Below are 20,588 nucleotides of genomic sequence, written 5' to 3'. Positions count from 1 at the left end.
ACAGCCACCATACTGCTTAGCTTCCACATTGGCACGTAAGTATAGAGAAACAACGGGAGAGATTGTCAGGGCACATTTGTAGAGAGAGGGTGTGAGTGACACTGGTACATGGGCAGAAGGAAAAACAGGAAGACAAATGCAGAGAGGACATCAGAGACACTGCCCATTCTGCAATTGCTGCTATTACAAATACCACACAAATATCTTTGGTGAGAAAATTGCTACACAGTTCGTATGGCAGGTTGTATGGCTCTGTATTTATAGAATTCTGACAAAAAAATACCCGTCTGTTTGCTGCCTGCCCCTCTCCCGCCTATATTCCCGCTACACCAGCAATACGAACCTTAAACCCTGGTGCGCCTGCGCAATTCTGTGGCGTTGGGGGACGCACAGGGGAGGGGTGGTGACAGCGGCCAATCACTGGGAAGGCGAAGCGCCATTTTTAAAATGTCTCATTGCAAAGGCGGAACAAGCATTTCGGACGTTTAAAATTTCCTTTTTTTATACGTCACGACTGTAATCATAATGCAGCACATACATAGAGAACTAGCTGCTATTCTCGCTCCCTGACTGTAAGTAGACCCTGTTTCACGTATAATGTTATTTACATTGCAATTTTCGAAAATTTTCTCAGTGAAATTAACTGTGGGGCTATGATCAGTCTAAATGGGTATGGGCAGAACTGGAAAAGCTCATAGCTGCTGCCAGGCTAATATGCGGCGCACGGTGGAATGGATGGCTATATTTTTCATAGCGGGTCAGGGAGCCGTAATGGTTGCTATGGAGACAGGACGCCGCTTGCACTTGCTGCTGATTGCGTGTCATGGTGGGCAATGAAGCAGCAGGGTCATTGCTGGAAGTAGACCCTCCGGAGTAAAGCAAATACCTAATGATAAGGGGCACAGCATATGGGTACAATGTCCTCTGTTCTTTGGGAGCCGTGGATGAGTCCAGTGGTGGCTGACACTGCATTACATAAAGCAATTGTTAGAAATAAAACAGAAGCAACTTTGAATGCATGTCCCTTTAGTGATATACTGTGACTTCAAAGTGGATGTAGACATACTTTCAAGTGTAAATTTGCCGCAACAGAAATGACAGCCCATACACTATATTTATCTGCCCCCCCCCAGCGTCTCAAAGGTTAAAAACCGTAACATCGCTGACATTTTATACCCCAGCTTACGCCCTCAGCCTTGTGTAAGTGACGTGGTTGTAGGGACATTTTGACATGTAGAGTTGGGAAGTATGAGGGGTAGGGACAGAATGGATTATGTGTAAGGGAGGGGGGCGGCTTACACATATGTTCCACTTTTGTAGCTCTTTAATACTATTCATCACAAGGGAACACATCAGTTAGTGCAGTTGAAGAATGGACTGCGTTAACGCATGCTTTTTCTTTGCAGTAGAATGCATGAAAGAGCCGCTGTAGGGGGATGCATGTGCAATTATTTAATGATAAAAGATAAACATTTTCCTGCATATATTGTGTGCCAGTATGTGATCTGCATGAGGCTGATCTTGAGACAGACACATGTAGATTTGCATATAGACAACTTCCACAGCCCCTCTGTCAGGGGGTGCAATGCATTTTAACAGCCCATGCCATTTTGGGCCTCATACAAAGATATGGTCTGACAAGAATTTACCCTGACACAAAGCCATACATCCATCTTCTTTTACCAGTGCTGCTCTCTGTACTGCTTGTTTTCTCATTAAAGTCATGTAGAGCTGCCTGGGGATTGGGTAGGCTGGGGGTTGAAGTTTGAACTACTCCCAGCCTTTCCATACCTATGTGGCTCTGCTGGGATTTCAACTTCTGTGACAAAACGAGCAGAGTAGGGAAAGCTGTGCTAGGGAAAGAACATGCACGCACCCTAGCAACCACCCTCCCTTCCAAAGTCTCTAACTCCCTGACACCAGGGGCCAGGTAATTAAAGTAAGTGCTGCACAGCCAGGTCACCCATAAAACCCATTGGGTCCGGGGCTACTGTCCACCCCTTTTGGTGGCCCTGCTTCTACATACATAGTGGACTAATTCATCTGCACTAACACCATACTGCCTGCAGTATATCAGTAGCATTTTTTTCTGGGGCTGTGTACTTCCTTCAGGGTGCTGCGACTGGAATAAAAAGTTTACTTTTATAGCTTATCTGCAGGCTTTAGATGAAAGGCTTTGATCAAGTGTGTCTGCTTTACCCTTCAGCAATATTGTGTAGCCATGCACCCTTTATCCGAATACCACCACATGCCCACATATTGTGGGCCTCCTGTCCTAATCAAGACTGTAGCCTGCATATGTAACCCATATATGTAATAAAAAGCACTAAGTTTGGCCAGTAACAATAAGCCATAACAATCAATAAGACTTTTAATTTAAACATGTGACCAGTAAATGCTACATTTTAGTATAGTATAACATTGGAAAACTGTTTTGTTTGCTGTTGTCTTAGCAAAATTGCATTATCTGTTAGAAAACTACGGATCACTTCAAGTTATTAAAATTCATACATACATTGTTTCTTGCAAACGATTATGGATTTATCTGAATTTTGTTTGTGGTGTTTTTCATTTCAGGTAATTGAGTCCCTAAGGAAAATAAGTGAGAGGAGGAGAATCTAGTGCATTCACACACCTTTCTTTTGTTTGTTCAGCTTCACTCTTAAGCTTCCCCTGTTGCTAAAAAGATGGAAACCCTTCCAGAAATGCTTCCTCAAATGAGCAGTACTCTCGCCATTTCTGCTGCTGACACCGAACTACAGAAACTTCTGATCGATGAACGAATGAGATGTGAGCATCACAAAACAAACTATCAGACACTGAAGGCAGAGCATACCAGGTAGTGTAATATATTTTGTTTACTTAGTTAAAATTTTTTATGAAGAGTATGCATTTTTAACATCTTAAACTGTGTAGCCAGACATTTGCCATTTACTTTTTAGAAATCTAGATTACGAAATACCATCTACTTAGACACTTAAACTGATGGCAAGAAAACAAGAACAATTTCTCAGTGAAATACTTTTTATAGCAATATTTTTACTGTTAATTTTTGATGGTACAACATGATGGCTTAACTGTTTTCCAAACAGTGAGGCTTGCAGATCTGATAAAGCTAAACGGCTAAAATATTACATTCCACAGCCTCGCTGTCCTCACTGTGAAGAACTACCTACACTGCTTCAAATTAAAGTTCTGTTTCTCTAGGCTAAAGTGGTGGCCTGTGGTGCGTTGTTCATTTTTATGGGGAAAAAGGTCCCTAACTATCTGTCTATAATACCCTCTAATGTTCCTGTAAAGAGTGACCATGACCCCTTGCAAGCTTCTTTTTTTTCCAGAGAAAACAACCCAAATCTTAGCAGTCTACCCTCATAATTTAAATCTTCCATCCCTTTAACCAGCTTAGTTGCACCTCTCTGGACTCTCTCCGGCTCATTAATATCCTTCTTAAAGGAACAGTAACAGCAAATAATTAAGTGTTTTAAAGGAATGACTATATAATGTACTGTTGTCCTGCACTGGTAAAACTGGTGTGGTAAAAACACTACCCTAGTTATATGAACAAGCTACTGTGTAGCCATGGGGCAGTCATTCAAGCACAGGACCCACAGTTGATAACAGATAAGCTCTGAAAAATCTCATTGCATACTACAGAGTTTATCTGTTGTGTATGCTGTGCCTTTTCTCCTTTTTCATCTTTGAATGGCTGCCCCCATGGCTACACAGCAGCTTGTTTATATAAACTACAGTAGTCTTTCTGAAACAAACATGTCTGTTTTAACAGTGCAGCACAACAGTACATTATATAGTCATTCCTTTAAAACACTTAATTATTTGCTGTTACTGTTCCTTTAAGAAGGATATTAATGAGCCGGAGAGAGTCCAGAGAGGTGCAACTTACCAGGGATCTATAAAGAAGCAAAATTGCAGGCGACACGTAGCACTGTGTGTCAGTACCCTTAGATTTTATTCACCCTGTTGCACTTTTTAAAACGTCTGAGTTTATAAGTCAAAGTCTTTTTTTGTTGTAATATCCTCTTATATTGGATGTTGTTATACTAGGTTGCAGGACGAGTATATAAAATCTCAAAATGAGTGTAAACGACTGCTGGTGGAAAAGCAGAACACACAAGAGAAATTCCAGCTTATGCTTGCTGAGTTACGAGGGGAGCTTTTAGATAAAACACGGGAAGCTGAAGAGCTGAAACTTAAAGTAAGCAAAACTATTGCATCTTTTTCATGTTTGACTTCCTTAACAGTATATAATGTGTGAGTTTCTAAAACCATATACAGCTGGGGGTTAGTGATCAACATGTTACTCATGAGCCACTGGTTGTGGATGATTGCTATACACTAGATAAGTTATTGAATCAGCGCTTGCAAGATAAGCGTGTAAGCTGACTGTCGAAGTGTGTTGTATAAGAGGTGTGAGACTGTGAAGCCACCTGGAGAGCAATAGTGTTGATAAGGGGAGCATTTGCTGAGCTCTGCATGACACATGCAGGGTTAGCAGTTGGGCCACAGCCAGCACAGATGATGTCACTCAAAGACAAGAGAGATCAAAGAGACAGTTGGAAGTGGAAGGAGGAGCTGGCCTAGTGGTTCAGAGTCACTCCCTCGGTTGCATATCCCCCCGCTGAGACCAGATACGATTCCCAGGTCAGCTAATTCCTGTTGACCTAGTAATCATCCCTTTCCAATTTTTTCATTTTATTCTTAATACAACACACAGAAGCGCAGAGCAAGTGCCGTCTTATGTCTTTCAATCCATTTTCTGGGCCGCCGTGTATTCTTGTGTGTACTGGTCTCCTTAATATTTTGCATTAGTGCACAAGGTAGAGCTGACATTATGGTTATGTGAAGGTGCAGTTAAATTGAAATCTTGTGAAAATGCTTTCTATATCCATTTTAAGGAACCCCATTCATTATATATTATACAGGAGGCTGTTTTTGTCAGTACAGCCATGTTTTTTTTCTGCAAGCAAAAGCTGTCTCCAAGCCATGAATTGAAAAATAAGCAGTGGCTTTTAGGCCACTGGGAGCAACATCCAAGGGGTTGGTGAGCAACATGTTTCTCATGTGCCACTGGTTGGGGACCACTGGTATAGAGGAAAGGCAATGATATATGTATTTGTGGGTGTACATTGTTTACAAAGGCATGTAACAAATCACTGCTAGAAATGGATAACTGCTGTTCTTTTTTTAAGAATAAAACATGTCTAGTATGGAGATAAAAGAATATACGTTTTTTACATAATAAAAGAAAAGATGTATGTTTTATAGTGATAAATGTTTCCATGACTCTGGCCTTTGTAAATCATTAAGTTATGTAATTTTTAGGTGTTATCACCTCAGAAATTAGAGCTGCTAAAAATTCAAATACTAGAAGAACAAGACGCTCCAATGAAAGAACGTTATCAGCAGCTGGAGGAAGTGAGTACTAGTAGTTTTCTTACATGAGGGCAATTCTTTTCATTTTTAATCTTTTCATCATCAAAATTCTGTTCTTCTGGTTGTATTTTTGTATTATTGTCAACCTTATTCCCTCCCAGTATTTCTGAAACATACCATTCTATCATTGACTAAGACCATTTGTTTCTTTACTATAGGAAGCAGAAAAATACAGGGGTGATTATAATAAGCTAAGATATGAGCTTACAATGCTAAGAGCAGAATTTGACCATCAAAAGGAAGAACATGAACGCGTTTTACAGGAACGACGGATAAAATATGAAGCTGAGGTAGTTATAAGGAAAAAAATGTATTCGTTCATTAGATTTATTTTTCATAGTTATTACATTTTTTTTTTCATAGTTATTACATTTTCTAATAATTCTTGTAAACTTTTGTTAGATCCTTTTTTGATTTTTGTAGAATTCTTGATGGTAAAGTATGCAAGTAATCCTTTTATTTACAATTCCATGGGGCAGTTTTTCATAACAACAGGATTCCATATATCAGCATTGGTATTTATTGTGACCAAAGATGTTACAAGTATGATCTTAAATCTTTTTTGATTCATATAATGTTTTCAATTCACAATGTGTATGACAGATATGTTCATAGTGCAAAGTGTATTGAAAGGATAATAAATATATGAAGGCAAACGTAGCTGGTAATCACATACATTAGGGTGTGCTGTGCTGCGATATGAAGATAATAATAGGAATCCCATATTCAAACATAATAAGAACAGAGTAAGAGTGATTTCCCAGGTTTCTTTTGTATTGAAAGTTTTAAATAGTATGTATGCTTGAGGCATCTAGACTTTCTTTGATCCAGTTATCTCTCATACTGTTACTATTTCCTGTACGCCAATGCGTTTCCTGAAGTAATATTATGTGAGGTTTTTCTTTTTTCAGTTTCTCAAAAATCTTTTTCCTCTTAAGGGGTGAGCTAAGACCGCCCACATTCCAGGACAAGATTTTGATATCATGTATAAAAGAGGTAGTGCTTGTCATCTATAGCCTAGCCTATTCCCATGTTCCAAAAGATGGAGAGATAAGTAACATGAGAAAGTAGCTGGACCCACCCTAGTGAGCAGATACCAGGTACATGAGTGTCCAGGATCTAAGCTGAAGAAAAGAAATATAATAAAAAAAACAGCAATAACAACATGTTAGAAACTTAGAATATATAACACATGCTATATACCACACTTTTGTAGGTTAACAGGGAAAATAATTTCAAATATAACAAGGGTTTCGCACCCACGTGGGTGGAGTTATTTGGGTCAAGCTCAGAAAGAGGGGCTATAAAGGATAGAGCGCCATCTCATAGGTTCAGAGCTTTTACTTAAAGGGATACTGACACCAGCAATTATGCCTTTTTTTTTTTTACATCTATCATAAAATTTACTTTGCATGCTACTTATAATTTTGCCATAAAGTATTTGCCCAATGCTTTTACATTACCTATCTGACTTCCTGTGTTTGTCTATGAGGGAGCTGCCATATTTGTCTGTTAGCATTAGAAACTTTAACTGAAAGGCTGAGGTGGGTCAGGTTGGCAAAACAGTCAGGTTTAGGAACTTCAACTAACAATTACTTACAAAAACAAACCTCTCAGCAAAAAATCAGCATGACGTATAGGTAACTTTTAATGTTCATTCATACTTTAAAAAGTAGTTTTTTAGTGTCAGTATCACATTAAGTTGTAAATGAGAGTTCAGAAATAAGGAGATATTATAGAGGCAAATTGAATGTTGGCATCAGAATTAGAGATTGTAAAAAAGTGGAGGTTCACTTTTCCAGGTAATTCAGTTGTCATGGGGAGGAGCCTGGACTACTGTTAGCGTCATCTCCATTTGTAGATAGTCGAAAAATGCTTCATTGCTTTCAAGGGGTCTTCTTTTCCCATTTTCCAATACTCTACGTTTAGCTGGATATAGGATAGAAAATTTGTGTCCCGTGTCACTGAGGTGTAAAGTTGAGGTAAAGTTCCTACTCCTGTTCTCCAGGTCATTCACCTTGTCTGTAAGGATTGAGATTTGTCGTTGCTGAAGGCCAGTTTGATTTTGTAGTCACCATGTCTTTTGGGACTGGAGGTTTGGCCGGAGATGCCAGAGTTTCGTAGAGAGGAGGAGGCATCTGGAGTAGGGGCGTACTTAGGCCTGCCTCCCAGAAGTCTCTAGTAAAATATTTTTGTTTAAGATTCATGGTTTAATATCAAGGGCAAACAGTAGTAGAGGCAAACAAATAGTCAAGAATTTTCTCGTGGTGTCTATATAAACAGTACTGTGACAATATTATCAGACCTTTTTGAGTACTGTATACCAACTGACAGAATTTGAGCTAGTATATAATAGTTAACTGCAGTCTAACCTGTCTAACAGTTTTATTTGTTAAACCAATTGTTATGTTGGATGATTTGTTATACTATTAGATTGTGGTAAAATTGTCAGTACAAAAGTAGTAAAACTTAATGGATTTCCTGCCCTATATTTTTTTAAACTTTTCTCCAGATGGAACATTACTGATACTGAGTTCTTTGTCTAGTTACCTATCTATAATTTCTTATTTATGTAAACAACCCATATCTAAATAATTTGTTCTGTTGAATGTTTCCATAGATTTTACAACTAGAAAGAGAAAAGAAAGAGCTCCATGATCAGATCATGTCTGTTGATCCCACAAGAGACAGCAAACGCGTGGAGGTTCTCTTAAGGGAAAAAGCTCAATTATACCAAAAGCTAAAACGCTTAGAAGCTGAGACCACTGAACTGCGAGCAGAAAGGGAAAATTATGGTGCACAGGCAGAAAATGTCCAGAGAATACAGGTGCGACAGATGGCTGAGAATCAAGCAACCATTCGTTCTCTGGAGGTAAGGCTATTATTTTTAGAAAATAATTGCAACCCTTGAAATTAGTTATTCTGTTTTCATCTTAAAAGGTTTGTTAATTTTAAAGAGCCATATTAAAGTGCAATATTTGACACCTGTAAAAGATATGACCACTATCACGTTATATTTTACATTTTATTCAAGATTTTATTTATTAGGTTTTTTTAAGCTCTTTCTTTAAATATTGGTTTGAATTATGATACTGTGCAAAACAATTTCCTTTGTAATGACTGTCATTCCAAATCTGGATAAATGTTAAACTGTAAAAAGGCAATCACTTATATTTTGTATTGGATATAAGTAAAACACTGTAAATTATTCAGTGTGCCAATCCAAACCTCTTGTTTGTGTACACAATTCAAATGAGGTGGGAGCTACAATATGGAGTTGGCCACTGCTCCTGTATAAATTATAACAAACAAGGGAATGCTGTGTTGACCAGTAATTTTTAAAAACATTAAGCAGGGGTGCAATGAGGCTGTGACTACAAAACTCATATAGACAAAAACAAGAGGTCCTCTGCACTCAACCCATTATAAATATTTTAAGGACATTTAGACATTTTGTGCCTTAATCTACTAAAAAATGCCTTACCCTTTAAACAAAACAGAGATTGATTGTTCTGAGCTAAGGGGGGAGGGGGGTTATCTAATACTGAACCATTATTGAATTTACCTTAAAGGCTTGGTTATCACCTTGCATCATGGCAGAAATGGTACTGGGAGAAAGGAGTTCTATTCCGAGTACAGTAGGTGCAATTCTTGAATCAGTGAGCTCTTCATGCTTAACTGAAATAGAATATTTGGGTTTTTTAAGTGTACAGGTTGTTGTTGTTTTTTTAAATACATGACTATTTGTTTCTCTGCAAAGTTAATTAAAATATAGATCTAATTTGTCTAGGCAGAAAAACAGTCTATGAAATTGCAGCTTGAACATTTGAATAAACAACTTCATGAATCTACAGAGCAAAATACAATTCTGACCACAAAGTTGCACAAAATGGAAAGAGAAGTAAATGCTCTAACTAGCAGGGTAAGAATTTACTGTTTTGATGTTTGCAGATAGCACTGATGATGTGTCAGAGGGAAAAAAAGGCCACCAGGTGAAAGCTGCATTTGTTTTCGGGAAATGTAAAGACATTGTCAAACAGAGGGGATGTATGCTGTAAAAATAATGCCATTTGGGTGGAGGAGATGTGCCCAACTTGTATACTTGGTAGGAAAATGTAGGTTTTAAAGGTTGCCTGTCGATTCGGGAGAAAATTTGTCACAAGATCTGCTGTTAAATATTTTACAGAATATTTTTATCAGACAGAGACTTTGTTAATTTTTTGTTATCCTGTATATGTTAAAATCTGGGTGTAAAGTTAAGCACTAGTGACCTTAAGCTGGTACGTCATATCTAGTTAAATATAATAACATTTAACATGTAGTCATAATGCATTAGAATGTATAATCTTCCATGTTGCAATGCAATGTAAAATTGTTTTTTTTTTTAATTTCAAAAGTCAGATGAACTCAAATATTCCTATAAAATGGAAATTTCTAATATCAAGCTAGAAGCAGCAAAAACAAAGAATGAAGTGGAACGAGAGAGAGACAAAGTTCAAAATCAGGTGGATGGTATGACTTTTTCACATTTATTTTTCAAAAAGAAGTCATGACAAACGATTTATAGTTTACTACCACAAAGTTTATAAAAAAGAAAAAATTATTATACTAAAGCCAAACTCTTTCATGGTAAAGCTAATGTCACTTATAGGGGAAAAAATACCCCTTTATGGACATAAGCTTGTAATACGTTTTAAAAAAAAAAAATTAAAGGAGGACAACATGAGAAACCATGATTTTTGACAGTTCAGATAGTGTTTATGCACTTTTTTGTTTTTACAAAAACTGCATGAGTTTATGTCATAAAGGTGCATTTTTTCCCTTTTCTGATTCATGATCATAAGAACAGTTATATTTTTGGCTGTATTAAGAATTGGGTAAATGCAGACTGGTGGTACTAACCTACAGCCAGAATGGCTCTTCTGAAAGCTAAATTAAAAGCTACACTTATTACTAGCTATCTAGTAGACTTATATTATCATTGTTAGATTCAGTGGACAATTTGAGAAATCGCTCCTACCAAAAGGAAGTGCAACGGATAAATTGCTCTCTCTGCCTAAATAAACTCTATGGACATCAGAGGGAGTAGGGATGTGCCAAGTCCTAGTCTATTTTTGGCAAGATTCGGATTCAGCTGAATCCCAAGTGCTTGGCCAAACCAAATCCGAACACTTAAAATTAAGTGACTTTAGATCATGTGATAAAGTAAATTTATGTTTTTCCCCTGAAATTATGGTAATTTCTATATGCAAATTAGGATTTAGGATTTGACCATCTCCTTTGTGGAAGATTCAGTATTTGGCCAAATCCAAAAAAACTTTAATCCACATAGACGAGAAAACTACAGGGTGGGAGTGTCAGATCTGGGGAGAATTTAAATAAGATAACTGGAAATAAAATGCTGGGAGGACGTGTCAGATCTGGGGAGAAGCAATATATGTTTATATTGTTTTGTCACATTCATCCCTGCAGTAATGCACACTGAAAATGAAATCCTGAAAGCAACACTTGATAGGCAAAAAGAAATATTGGCTGAAAAAGATCGTGAATTGATACGAAAAGTACAGGCTGCCAAAGAAGCAGGATTTCAGCAGCTTGTCACACTTCAGGATGAAAGGTTAGAATCACCTTTTCCGGGGAGGTTGTAAAAGAATCCTTAACATTTCTAAAAATGTACTTGCGCATTTCTATGTGCCTGCACTAAGGTAAAATTGTAGCCCTAGAACTTCACTCTTCTTGTTTGATGATTTATTAAACAAGACTTTTGTGATTTTAAGATGTACAGTTAGTTTAGTATATGTATCCGTATATAGATTATATATGTGAGTGTATAGATAGGACTGTAGAAATATATCTATATATGGACATTGGGGTTTGTTTGGAGGGGTTGAACTTGATGTATGTAACAACACAACCTAGTATGCTTTTCTCCTTGTGAATCTTTCTCATAAAGGCATATGTATGATTCAACACCAATGAGCAGATTTATTAAAATGTGAGATTAGAGTTTACCACAGAAAAAAAATCTACCATTCTCTACTTATTCCTATGGGATTCTTAGAAGTATATTTATCAATGGGTGAAAGTTGAAGTTCACCATTATGATAAATACATTTCTAAAAATCTCATAACAATGCATAAAAAGGGTGAGTTTTTCTGTTGGAAACTCTAATTTCACATTTTGATAAATCTACCCCCAAGTTTCCATTGTTACTATTAAAGGAATGCTATTATAAAAATAAAAGGTTTATCTTTTTGGCTGTAATCATTATGCATGTTTTTTTTTTTAACTAAGTGCATTGGACATCAATATATACTTTGCATGATGTCCAAGAACATAACATAATATGAATAAAGAAAAAGGTTAGTTGTGTACCAGCATCCACAATCATTTTATTCTTTTATTATAATAAATTTTTACTTGTGTAAAAAATAAAGCAGTTTTTCTTAAAGGTTCAGTACAATTCTATAAAGTTTAATTATATTTTCAGGTGGCACCTGACTGTTGGGTCAATAAATGTAGAAAAAATTAAAATAAAATCCCCAAAATGTGTGATTTTCATTAAAGGCTGGAGTTAGAAAATAGAATAGCTGAACTGGAGCGGTATAAATTGGAGCATGACAACCAGAAACAGACTGAAATCAGCCAGATAGAAGAAAAACTGCATATTGCGCAGACAGCAGAGGAGTCGACTAGAAGAGAGCTTCAGAGTTTAAGGTTTGTATTGTTGCAGGTTTGAATTGATACATCCAGATATATTTAGACACCTCTTCACTAACCATTGACGTTCAGACCCAGATCGTAGACTACTTAGTGGCAGTCTCCTTCTGGATGAACCAACGCCAAACAAGGAACTAGAGATGCACTGAATCCAGGATTCGGTTTGGGATTCGACCAAGATTCTGCCATTTTCAGCAGGATTCAGCCGAATCCTTGTGCCTGGCTGAACCGAATCCTAATTTGCATATGCAAATTGTGGGGAGGACGGGATTTCACATGACTTTTTGTTACAAAACAAGGAAGTAAACCAATTTTTTTCCACTTTTTCCTTTCCTGTCCCTAATTTGCATATTCCAAGATTCGGCCAAATCAACAATAGTGGATTCAGTGCATCCCTACAAGGAACAGTTCCGTGTAAAAAGTAAAAACTGGGTAGATAGGCTGTACTAAATAAAAAATGTTTCTAATATAGTTATCCAAAAATTTATAATATGTATAAAGGCTGGAGTGACTGGATGTGTAACATAGTAGCCAGAACACTACTTCCTGCTTTGGAGATATCTAACTCTAAGTTAAAGGGGGGCCACATGGGACATACCTGTTTAGTGAGTTTACAATTGATCCTCCGCATTCAGCTCCGATACAAAAGCATACAGTTATGACCCATGCAGCCCTGGTAACCAATCAGTGGTAACCAAGAAAAATGAAAAGCAGGAAGTTGTGTTCTAGCTATTTTATTAGACATCCAGTCACTCTAGCCTTTATACATTACATTTTTGGCTAACTAACTATATTGAAAACATTTTTTATTTTGCACAGCCTATCTATTTATCCAGTTTTTATTTTTATGCTGAACTCATGGTCTTTCTACCTAAACCTAGCCCATCTCTTCCTTTCTCCATTACTATTGGTGGCATGACCATTAACCCTGTTAACTCCGCATGCTGCATGGGGTAACGTTTGACCAGTCCCGCTCCTTCTCTAATTATATTAATATAAGACAAGATATGCCCTTTTCTTTCACAAACATCAGCCAAAACACTAATCCATGCCCTTATACTATCCTGTTTAGACTGTTGCAATCTCTTACTAACCGGCCTTCCTGACTCCCATCTCTCTCCCCTCCAATCAATCTTAAACTCTGTTACCAGGATCCTCCTGCTCTCTACTAAAATGGAACCTGTTCATCCCTAACTAAAATCCCTAAGCAAATGATAGCAGATAAAATCCTTCTGCTAACATTCAAAGCTCCTCACTTCTTTACTCCTCACTACATTTGTTCACTTGTCTCCCTGTACGTTCCTGTCTGTCTTCTCCACTCCTATCAGAGCCACCTTCTTTTCACACCATCCACTACCACTTTTCATTTCAAACCTTTCTATCTTGCTGCTCCTTACCTCTAAAATTCCATCCCTGAATTCCTCTGTAAAGAGTGCTCTCTCAATCTCTTCAAGAAGAAAAGAGTCTACCTTTTGGAGCACTAGGACATTAGTCTAGTCCTGGTACCTATTGGACAATGCCTTTACCTTGTGCACTTTTTCCCCTCCCTATATTTATTGTATTTATTATGTGACTTGTCCTCCCTGTGTGCACTTTTATATATTGTACTAAGGATTCCCCTTTTCTCTGTAATAATAAAACAGTACCTTGTACTTGATCCCAACTAAGATATAATTAATCCTTATTGGAAGCCAGCCAAAACCAGCCTATTGGGTTTATTAAATGTTTACACAATTTTATGGGATTTTAAGATCCGTTATCCGGAAAACCTCAGGTCCGAGCATTATAGATAACAGGTCCTATACGTGTATACTTAAGTATTGCATCAATACCTTAATTTTGCTGTTTATGTACTGTAAAGCTGGCAATATACATTCTCATAATTGCTGCTGACAATATCTGATCACGTATCTGCCAAAGTTGAATACTGCATGAGGACAAACTTACTTTGCATAGGTATCTATTGTGACAGTATTGTTCCTCTGGGGCCAAATGACTGGAATTATCAAATATTACTTACTAATATGGTAATTCAAGATTTTGAAGTACTTGGTAATCTCTTTTTGTATGATTTGTATCTGCCAGTAATAGAAGATGGCTATTCACTAAGCAAACTTTGGAAATTTAAATGCATTATCACAACACATTTTAGATCAAAACATCAGCAGCAAGTTTCCTATATAGAGCAGCTACAAAAGGAGAAACATGATGAAGAAGACCTTAAACAGGTGAAAATCAGGGGTGAAACCCTCCAGTATTTTACAAGTTTAAAAGTGCTATGGGAAGTTCAACTGAAATATTCTTTATAATTTTGCCTTTTTAAAAGCCTCTTTTTAAAATGTCTGTAAGTAGCATAATCACCTACATTACATCTACATACTGTTTTCTGAATTCTGGTTATTTACCTTGAGGCAGCAGCTTGCAGTTGAGAATGCACAGTAGGCAACTTTAGTTTCTGGTTACACCCCAGTGAACCCAAAACCCAGCTCCCCTCATCCCTCAAATCGACTGCAGGGCTTTTATCTGCCTAATTGATAATGACATAAGGAAGGAATTGCCCACACCTTCCCATGAAATAGCCTTTGAGTTAATGGTCCAATTACTTTTTGAGCCCCTGAAATGAAGTGATTGTGTTAAAAATCCTTTAGTTCATCACATTTTTATGCAATCTTTTTGTTCAACCCACTGAGTTAAAGCTGAAAGTCTGCAGTTCAACTGCATCTGAGTTTTTTCATTGAAAATTCATTGTGGCAATGTACAGAACTAGGGATGCACCGAATCCACTGAATCCTTCGCGAGAGATTCGGCCGAATACCAACCCAAATCCTAATTTGCATATGCAAATTAGGGGTGGGAAGGGGAAAACATTTTTTACTTCCTAGTTTTGTGACAAAAATCATGTGATTTACCTCCCCGTCCCTAATTTGCATATGCAAATTTGGATTCGGTTCGGCTGGGCAGAAGGATTCGGCCGAATCCGAATCCTGCTGAAAAAGGCCGAATCCTGGCCGAATCCCGAACCGAATCCTGGATTCGGTGCATCCCTATACAGAACCAAAATTAGAAAATAGTTGTCTCTGTCCAAAGATTTATGGGCCTAACTGTAGTTAAATAGGCTGTGCAAAATATGTTTCTAATATAGTTAGTTAGCCAAAAATGTAACCTATAAAGGCTTGAGTGACTGGATGTCTAATAGAACAGAACACTACTTCCTGCTTTTGAGATCTCTGAGTTAGTCAGTGACAAACTATATCAGAAACATGTTTTATTTTGCACAGCCTTTCTATTTACCCAGTTTTTTTCATTTAAAGGCTGTTCATCTTAAACACAAATGTACATTGCCCTTTAAATGGAAAATCGAGTAAAAAAATTAAATAAAGTGATATTTTTTTATATGTCTGTTTTCTTTGTTGTATACAGCAAATTAATGAATTGAAAATACAAGTTACTTCTTTGTCAGAATCGGAAAATAGCTTGCTGCTTGCTAATGAAAAACTGCGAGAATTAGTGGAACGATTAAAACTGGAAAATCGTAGTGCAAGAAATCAAGTTGAGAAAACACAAAATGATGCAGAAAAGTATGTCTTGTTTCTGTTATTTCACTATTAAGCTATCAGCAACTGTATTGTGCATGTCTGGTATGGTTTTTCCAGATCAGTGGTCTTACCCTAATTGAGAGCACCATTCCTTAAGGGTTATAAACATTTAAACATTAAAAAAGACCAGCAGGATTAATGCTAACATAGATACCCTCAGGTAAAGGATTATGTTTTATTATTACTATTAAAAAGGATTTAATAAGCCAGCCAGCATCAGAAATCTCTATCTAATGTACTGATTTGAAAAGACTTGAGAGTAGAAAAATGCAATATGCCAAATGTATATTTTAATTCAGCAGAATTCTGTATATGAATAGTTACACTTACATAGTAATAGCTTTGCCACCTATGTCACGTTACTTCAGATAGCATTCTAAAATGCAACATTCTATCTATACACGCAGAGAGCTGGAGTCAAACCAGATAGAATGGCTGCAAGAAAAACACAAATTACAGAAAACCTTATCTGAACTGCAGGAGAAATACAGCCAAATGAAAGAGAAACTGCAGAGAGCAGCAGCTGCCCAGAAGAAGGTAACTGTTGTGTTCTGTCATTAATATTGGCTTTACGTAATCTGTAATCTCATAAAGTCTTTTTTATAAAGGTTTTTTTTTTTCTTTGCATAGATAGGATTGTGGGGCTTTGTCAGTAGTATTTGCTCTTACATTTGGCTAATTACTGATAGCAAATGTTCCTCACCTCACAGTACCTTATAAGGAGCAACAAATATTATATTGGCTCTCGCTGTGTCATATTTTTATAACTACAACTTTGCCATGTGAAAGATTTGCTTTTGTGATAAAATAACTGGAGTCAATCTTTATTTCTTTCATATACATTTCTGGGACTGTATTTCGTCTTAATCTGGAGAATATATACTATCACCTGAACATGGTATCTGGCTAGTTTATTTGGCTAGGTATTACATTATGATGTTGAAGTAGATTATGTCTTACTGTAACCTAAATGCATGAGTTTACATTTTTTTACCACAATTTTCATTTCTCTTTCCAGTTTGTTATAGAATTCTCTGGTGTTTTAAACTATGTATAAGGGTTCCAGAATACAATTGCATCTTTCCCAAAAGTAAATCAAAAGCTGAACTTTGTCGAGTAAAAGGGAACAGGTTTTCAGACCTTGCTGCTACATTCCCTTTCATGACAACCAACATTTTGTCAAGGAATCTGCAAATTGACTCACAATAGAATCATGATGATCGGGTCTGGATCTGCCATAATTAATACTACACATCTTTCTAATTTTTGGTAAATTGGGTAATGTCAAGCAGCCCAAATCTTTCATTTTGGTTTACTCTTTTTACAATATGTCAATTTCCTTGCTGGCAAAATTTTGAAGAGGAATTACTGTCCTGTAAAAGATTAAAAATAATTTCTTACATTTTCAAAAATCTTTGTTTTGCAGAGGAAGTCTTTAAATGAAAATAAATGCACTAAACTTCAGAAGAAAATAGAATTGTTGGAGGCAACGAAGGAAGAATTAGAGGCTCAAAAGCATGTGTTAAACAGGTACAATTTGTGATAATTACTAGGAAGTCCAGTGCCTGGAAAGTTCAAACTTCATTTCAGCACAGTTGTCCTGTAGGGCCCTTGTAGAGAAAGCTTTACTTGTAGTTTATGTTGGCAGCCATAATAAAGTGTCTTCTGAGGTGCACTGTTCTGTGTCAAATTGCTAGTCACTGGGAAAATAGTTGTGCCCATTCCTATGCCCTGGCCCAAGATCTGTGCTCCAGACAGCTCCATCAGGCTGAACCATCTGGTAAAAAAAAGATATTATCATCCTTCTCTTTACAACTGTTAACATAATGAAGATATCTGATGGTTGCCAGTGATGAGCGAAATTCTTTGCCAAGTTTCACCACGAAAATGGCGCCCATAGACTCCAATGGGTGAAAAAAATTGTTGCCTATAGAAATGCATTTCTGTGATTATCTATAATCTATGTTATTACTACAGACAGAATGTTCCACATGAAGAATTTGGTCGACTTCAAAAAAAGCTAAAAGACCTGCAGCGAAGACATAATGAATTTCGAAGTCTCATTTTGGGTCCAAATATTCCAGCATCTGGACTAATTAATCCAGCTAGCTTCCTGTCTTCCACGGTGCTGCCAGGTGCTGACCTCTCCTTTATAAATGCTCAGGTAATAAAATAGTTATGCTTAACATAATTATATACAGGGTGTTGCTAATAAAAATGTCTCCTTTATACAATCTGAATAACAACACAATCCATAAATCAATAAAAAAAAATATATCCCAATTGTTTAAGACATTTTGCAGTTATCTTGCTTGATGATATTCCACTATACCTAAAATGTCACAGATAGGCACTTAAAAAATAAATCATGGTCAAATGCAATTTGCACAATGTCATGGTCACAACAACTTCAAGCAAACCGTTTTCTGTGGATTGCAAAGAAAAATAAAAAAAATTAAAATGATGCCACTAAAAACCTGTTAAGAAGCCATAGAATGATTTCCCCAACTGCCCTGGATTTTGCAACTTTTCAACTTGAAAATGCATGCAAAAATACAATTCAGCAATTGTGTTATCACCCTGTTCATGATTTATCATAAATATGTCCAAAATTACAGATGAAGAAGAAAAAAATTGAATTGTTGGAAAAGTCACTATTGCTGTTAGTCCCACATTTTTATCCCTTGAAACTATTTGCACCTTGTTTAGCTTATCTTCTTTTAGTGTGCTGCTTTTACTCCCATTGTAGACATAGAACAAACAATAGAGAATAAAAAATATTTGCAGTACCATATATGTCTATTGTATAGAGTATAAAAAGTAAGCACAGCACTACAGGTCATCTCAAACCTCAGATCTAATTAATTAAGTGAACCAACGTTTCGGTCTCCTCTTGGTTTAACCTTGACAGAGGTCTCAGAGGAGACCGAAACATTGGTGCACTTAATAAATAAATACTTTTTTTTTACACCTTTAAGAAGAATTTGTGATTGAGTGTCTTGCTTACTTTCTATTTTATATTATTGCTTGTGATGAGCACCCAGGCAATTTCTTCACTAAAGTGAGTGGAGTTAATTTGGACATTCTGTGATGTATATAATATTATATACATTATTCGATCTACTTGTTTGGCGAATTCACCACACCAGCAGATCTTAAGCCAATTTTTCCACCAACATGCTGGGCAAACTAGAGTAGTCCTATCATTTTGCTTCTGGGCCAAGGTTCAGGGCTTAATGAGGGGCTACAAAATCTAATTGGGAGAGGAACACACCATTGATGCAGTCCTTGTCTGGCAGGATTTTTAAACCTGCCCGATAAATAGCTGACCATTTCTAAAGCAAATACTGATTGGAGTTGTCAACTTTTATTGTCCCGAATATGGTCAACCCTAAAAAGGGGGGAAAATATTAATTATGTAAAGTATCAAATTTCTTTTTGTTGATATCAGGAGGAACAGCACCAAAGGGAACTGTCATTGCTTCGTAAGAGATTAGAGGAACTAGAAACTACCCAGAGGAAGCAGCTGGAAGAACTTGGTCCTCCCTTTCAACACAGCAAGCTTGACAGCAGTCAGTCAGTATCACAAAAACTTACCATTGATGGAGAGGACTAAAAGATCAATTAATCACCATTTCACGTGTGTTAAAATTACACTGCAATACACCCAAGTGAAAAAATATATGCAAAAACATTTCATGCCGTACATACAATCTGTACTGATTGCACACAAGGGCAGTTCTCCTGTGAATTAACTTTTAGTATGTTATAGAAGGACTGGTTCTAAGTAACTTTTCAATTAGTCTTCTTCTTTTATAATTTTTTTAATTACTTGCCTTCCTCTTTTAACTCCTTCCAGCTTTCGTTTGTGGGACAATGACCCGGGCATCCAAAAAAACTATTACTCTGTGAGGCTTCAATTTCAAATTAGAGAACTGCTAAACAAAAACTAAAATAAATACAGAAATAAAATGGAGACCAATTGCAAATTGTCCCAGAAAAGCACTCTCTACATCATACTAAAATTTAATTTAAAGGTGAACAACCCCTTTAATACCAATGGCTTGTTTCATTGATTTTTCTTCTCCGTTTGTAAAGCTTGACAGTTTGTTGGCCTAAACAAGTTATGAAACACTAACACTGTACCTCAGAAAATGTGTATTTTTTATTTCAGTAATCTGATCTAAATACTGTGTATATTTGTGTTTTCCACCTGTTATTTATTAAGATTAAATGGTCACAAAACAAAAATGATTATACAATTTACACTATGCAACAACCTATATTATAAGTAGGGCCTATTTTCCTTACCATAAATAGACTGGAATTTCATTCTTTGTAATATTTATGTAATTCTAAACACCGAGCACATTGTTTTATGTGGAAAAATAAATTTTGTGAAATCATTTTAAATCAGCATATGTATTGCATTCCCTACACTATATTAGTAATGAAACAAAGAGCCAGGGTGAAATTCTGCTACTCTCTGTTCACTGATATGGGATCACTTCAATAAATGAATCCCTAAAAATGGAATAAGTGAATAGAGAGTGACGGAATTTTACTACTTCTACTGTGCCAGGTGCTAGTTTCAATCTTAAATAAATAATGGCTCAATGTCCTGTCATGTATTATAGGGCCTTTCGCTCCTACAAGTAGAGATTCAGCAGGATTTGGATTCAGCCAAATCCTCATGTCTGTCTGAACCAAATCCTAATCTGAATATGCAAATTAGAAGCAGGAAGGGAAATCATATAACTTTGTCACAAAACAAGGAAGTAAACAATGTTTTAACACTTCTTCCCTTCCCTAATTTGCAT

At 36.6% G+C, this 20,588-nt stretch overlaps 1 protein-coding gene across 1 annotated transcript; it reads left to right on the top strand.

The window, feature by feature from the left end:
- Positions 1-418: 418 nt before the first annotated feature.
- On the top strand, positions 419-20,181 carry cep83.L (centrosomal protein 83kDa L homeolog; the record flags this gene model as incomplete). The annotated part of the gene is given in 16 exon segments (NM_001095958.1): positions 419-572; positions 2,655-2,839; positions 4,063-4,213; positions 5,341-5,433; positions 5,610-5,741; positions 8,072-8,323; positions 9,242-9,373; positions 9,849-9,963; positions 10,924-11,068; positions 12,020-12,169; positions 14,325-14,400; positions 15,593-15,750; positions 16,176-16,305; positions 17,195-17,298; positions 17,746-17,932; positions 19,220-20,181. Coding segments are annotated over 15 exon segments (2,142 nt in total). The 3' UTR covers positions 19,385-20,181.
- Positions 20,182-20,588: the final 407 nt, after the last annotated feature.

The sequence above is a fragment of the Xenopus laevis genome, chromosome 3L, assembly GCF_017654675.1.
Source record: "Xenopus laevis strain J_2021 chromosome 3L, Xenopus_laevis_v10.1, whole genome shotgun sequence".
Classification (NCBI taxonomy): Eukaryota; Metazoa; Chordata; class Amphibia; order Anura; family Pipidae; genus Xenopus; species Xenopus laevis.
The sequence above is the reverse complement of the archived record's forward strand: the minus strand, read 5'-3'. Positions and strand labels throughout refer to the sequence as shown.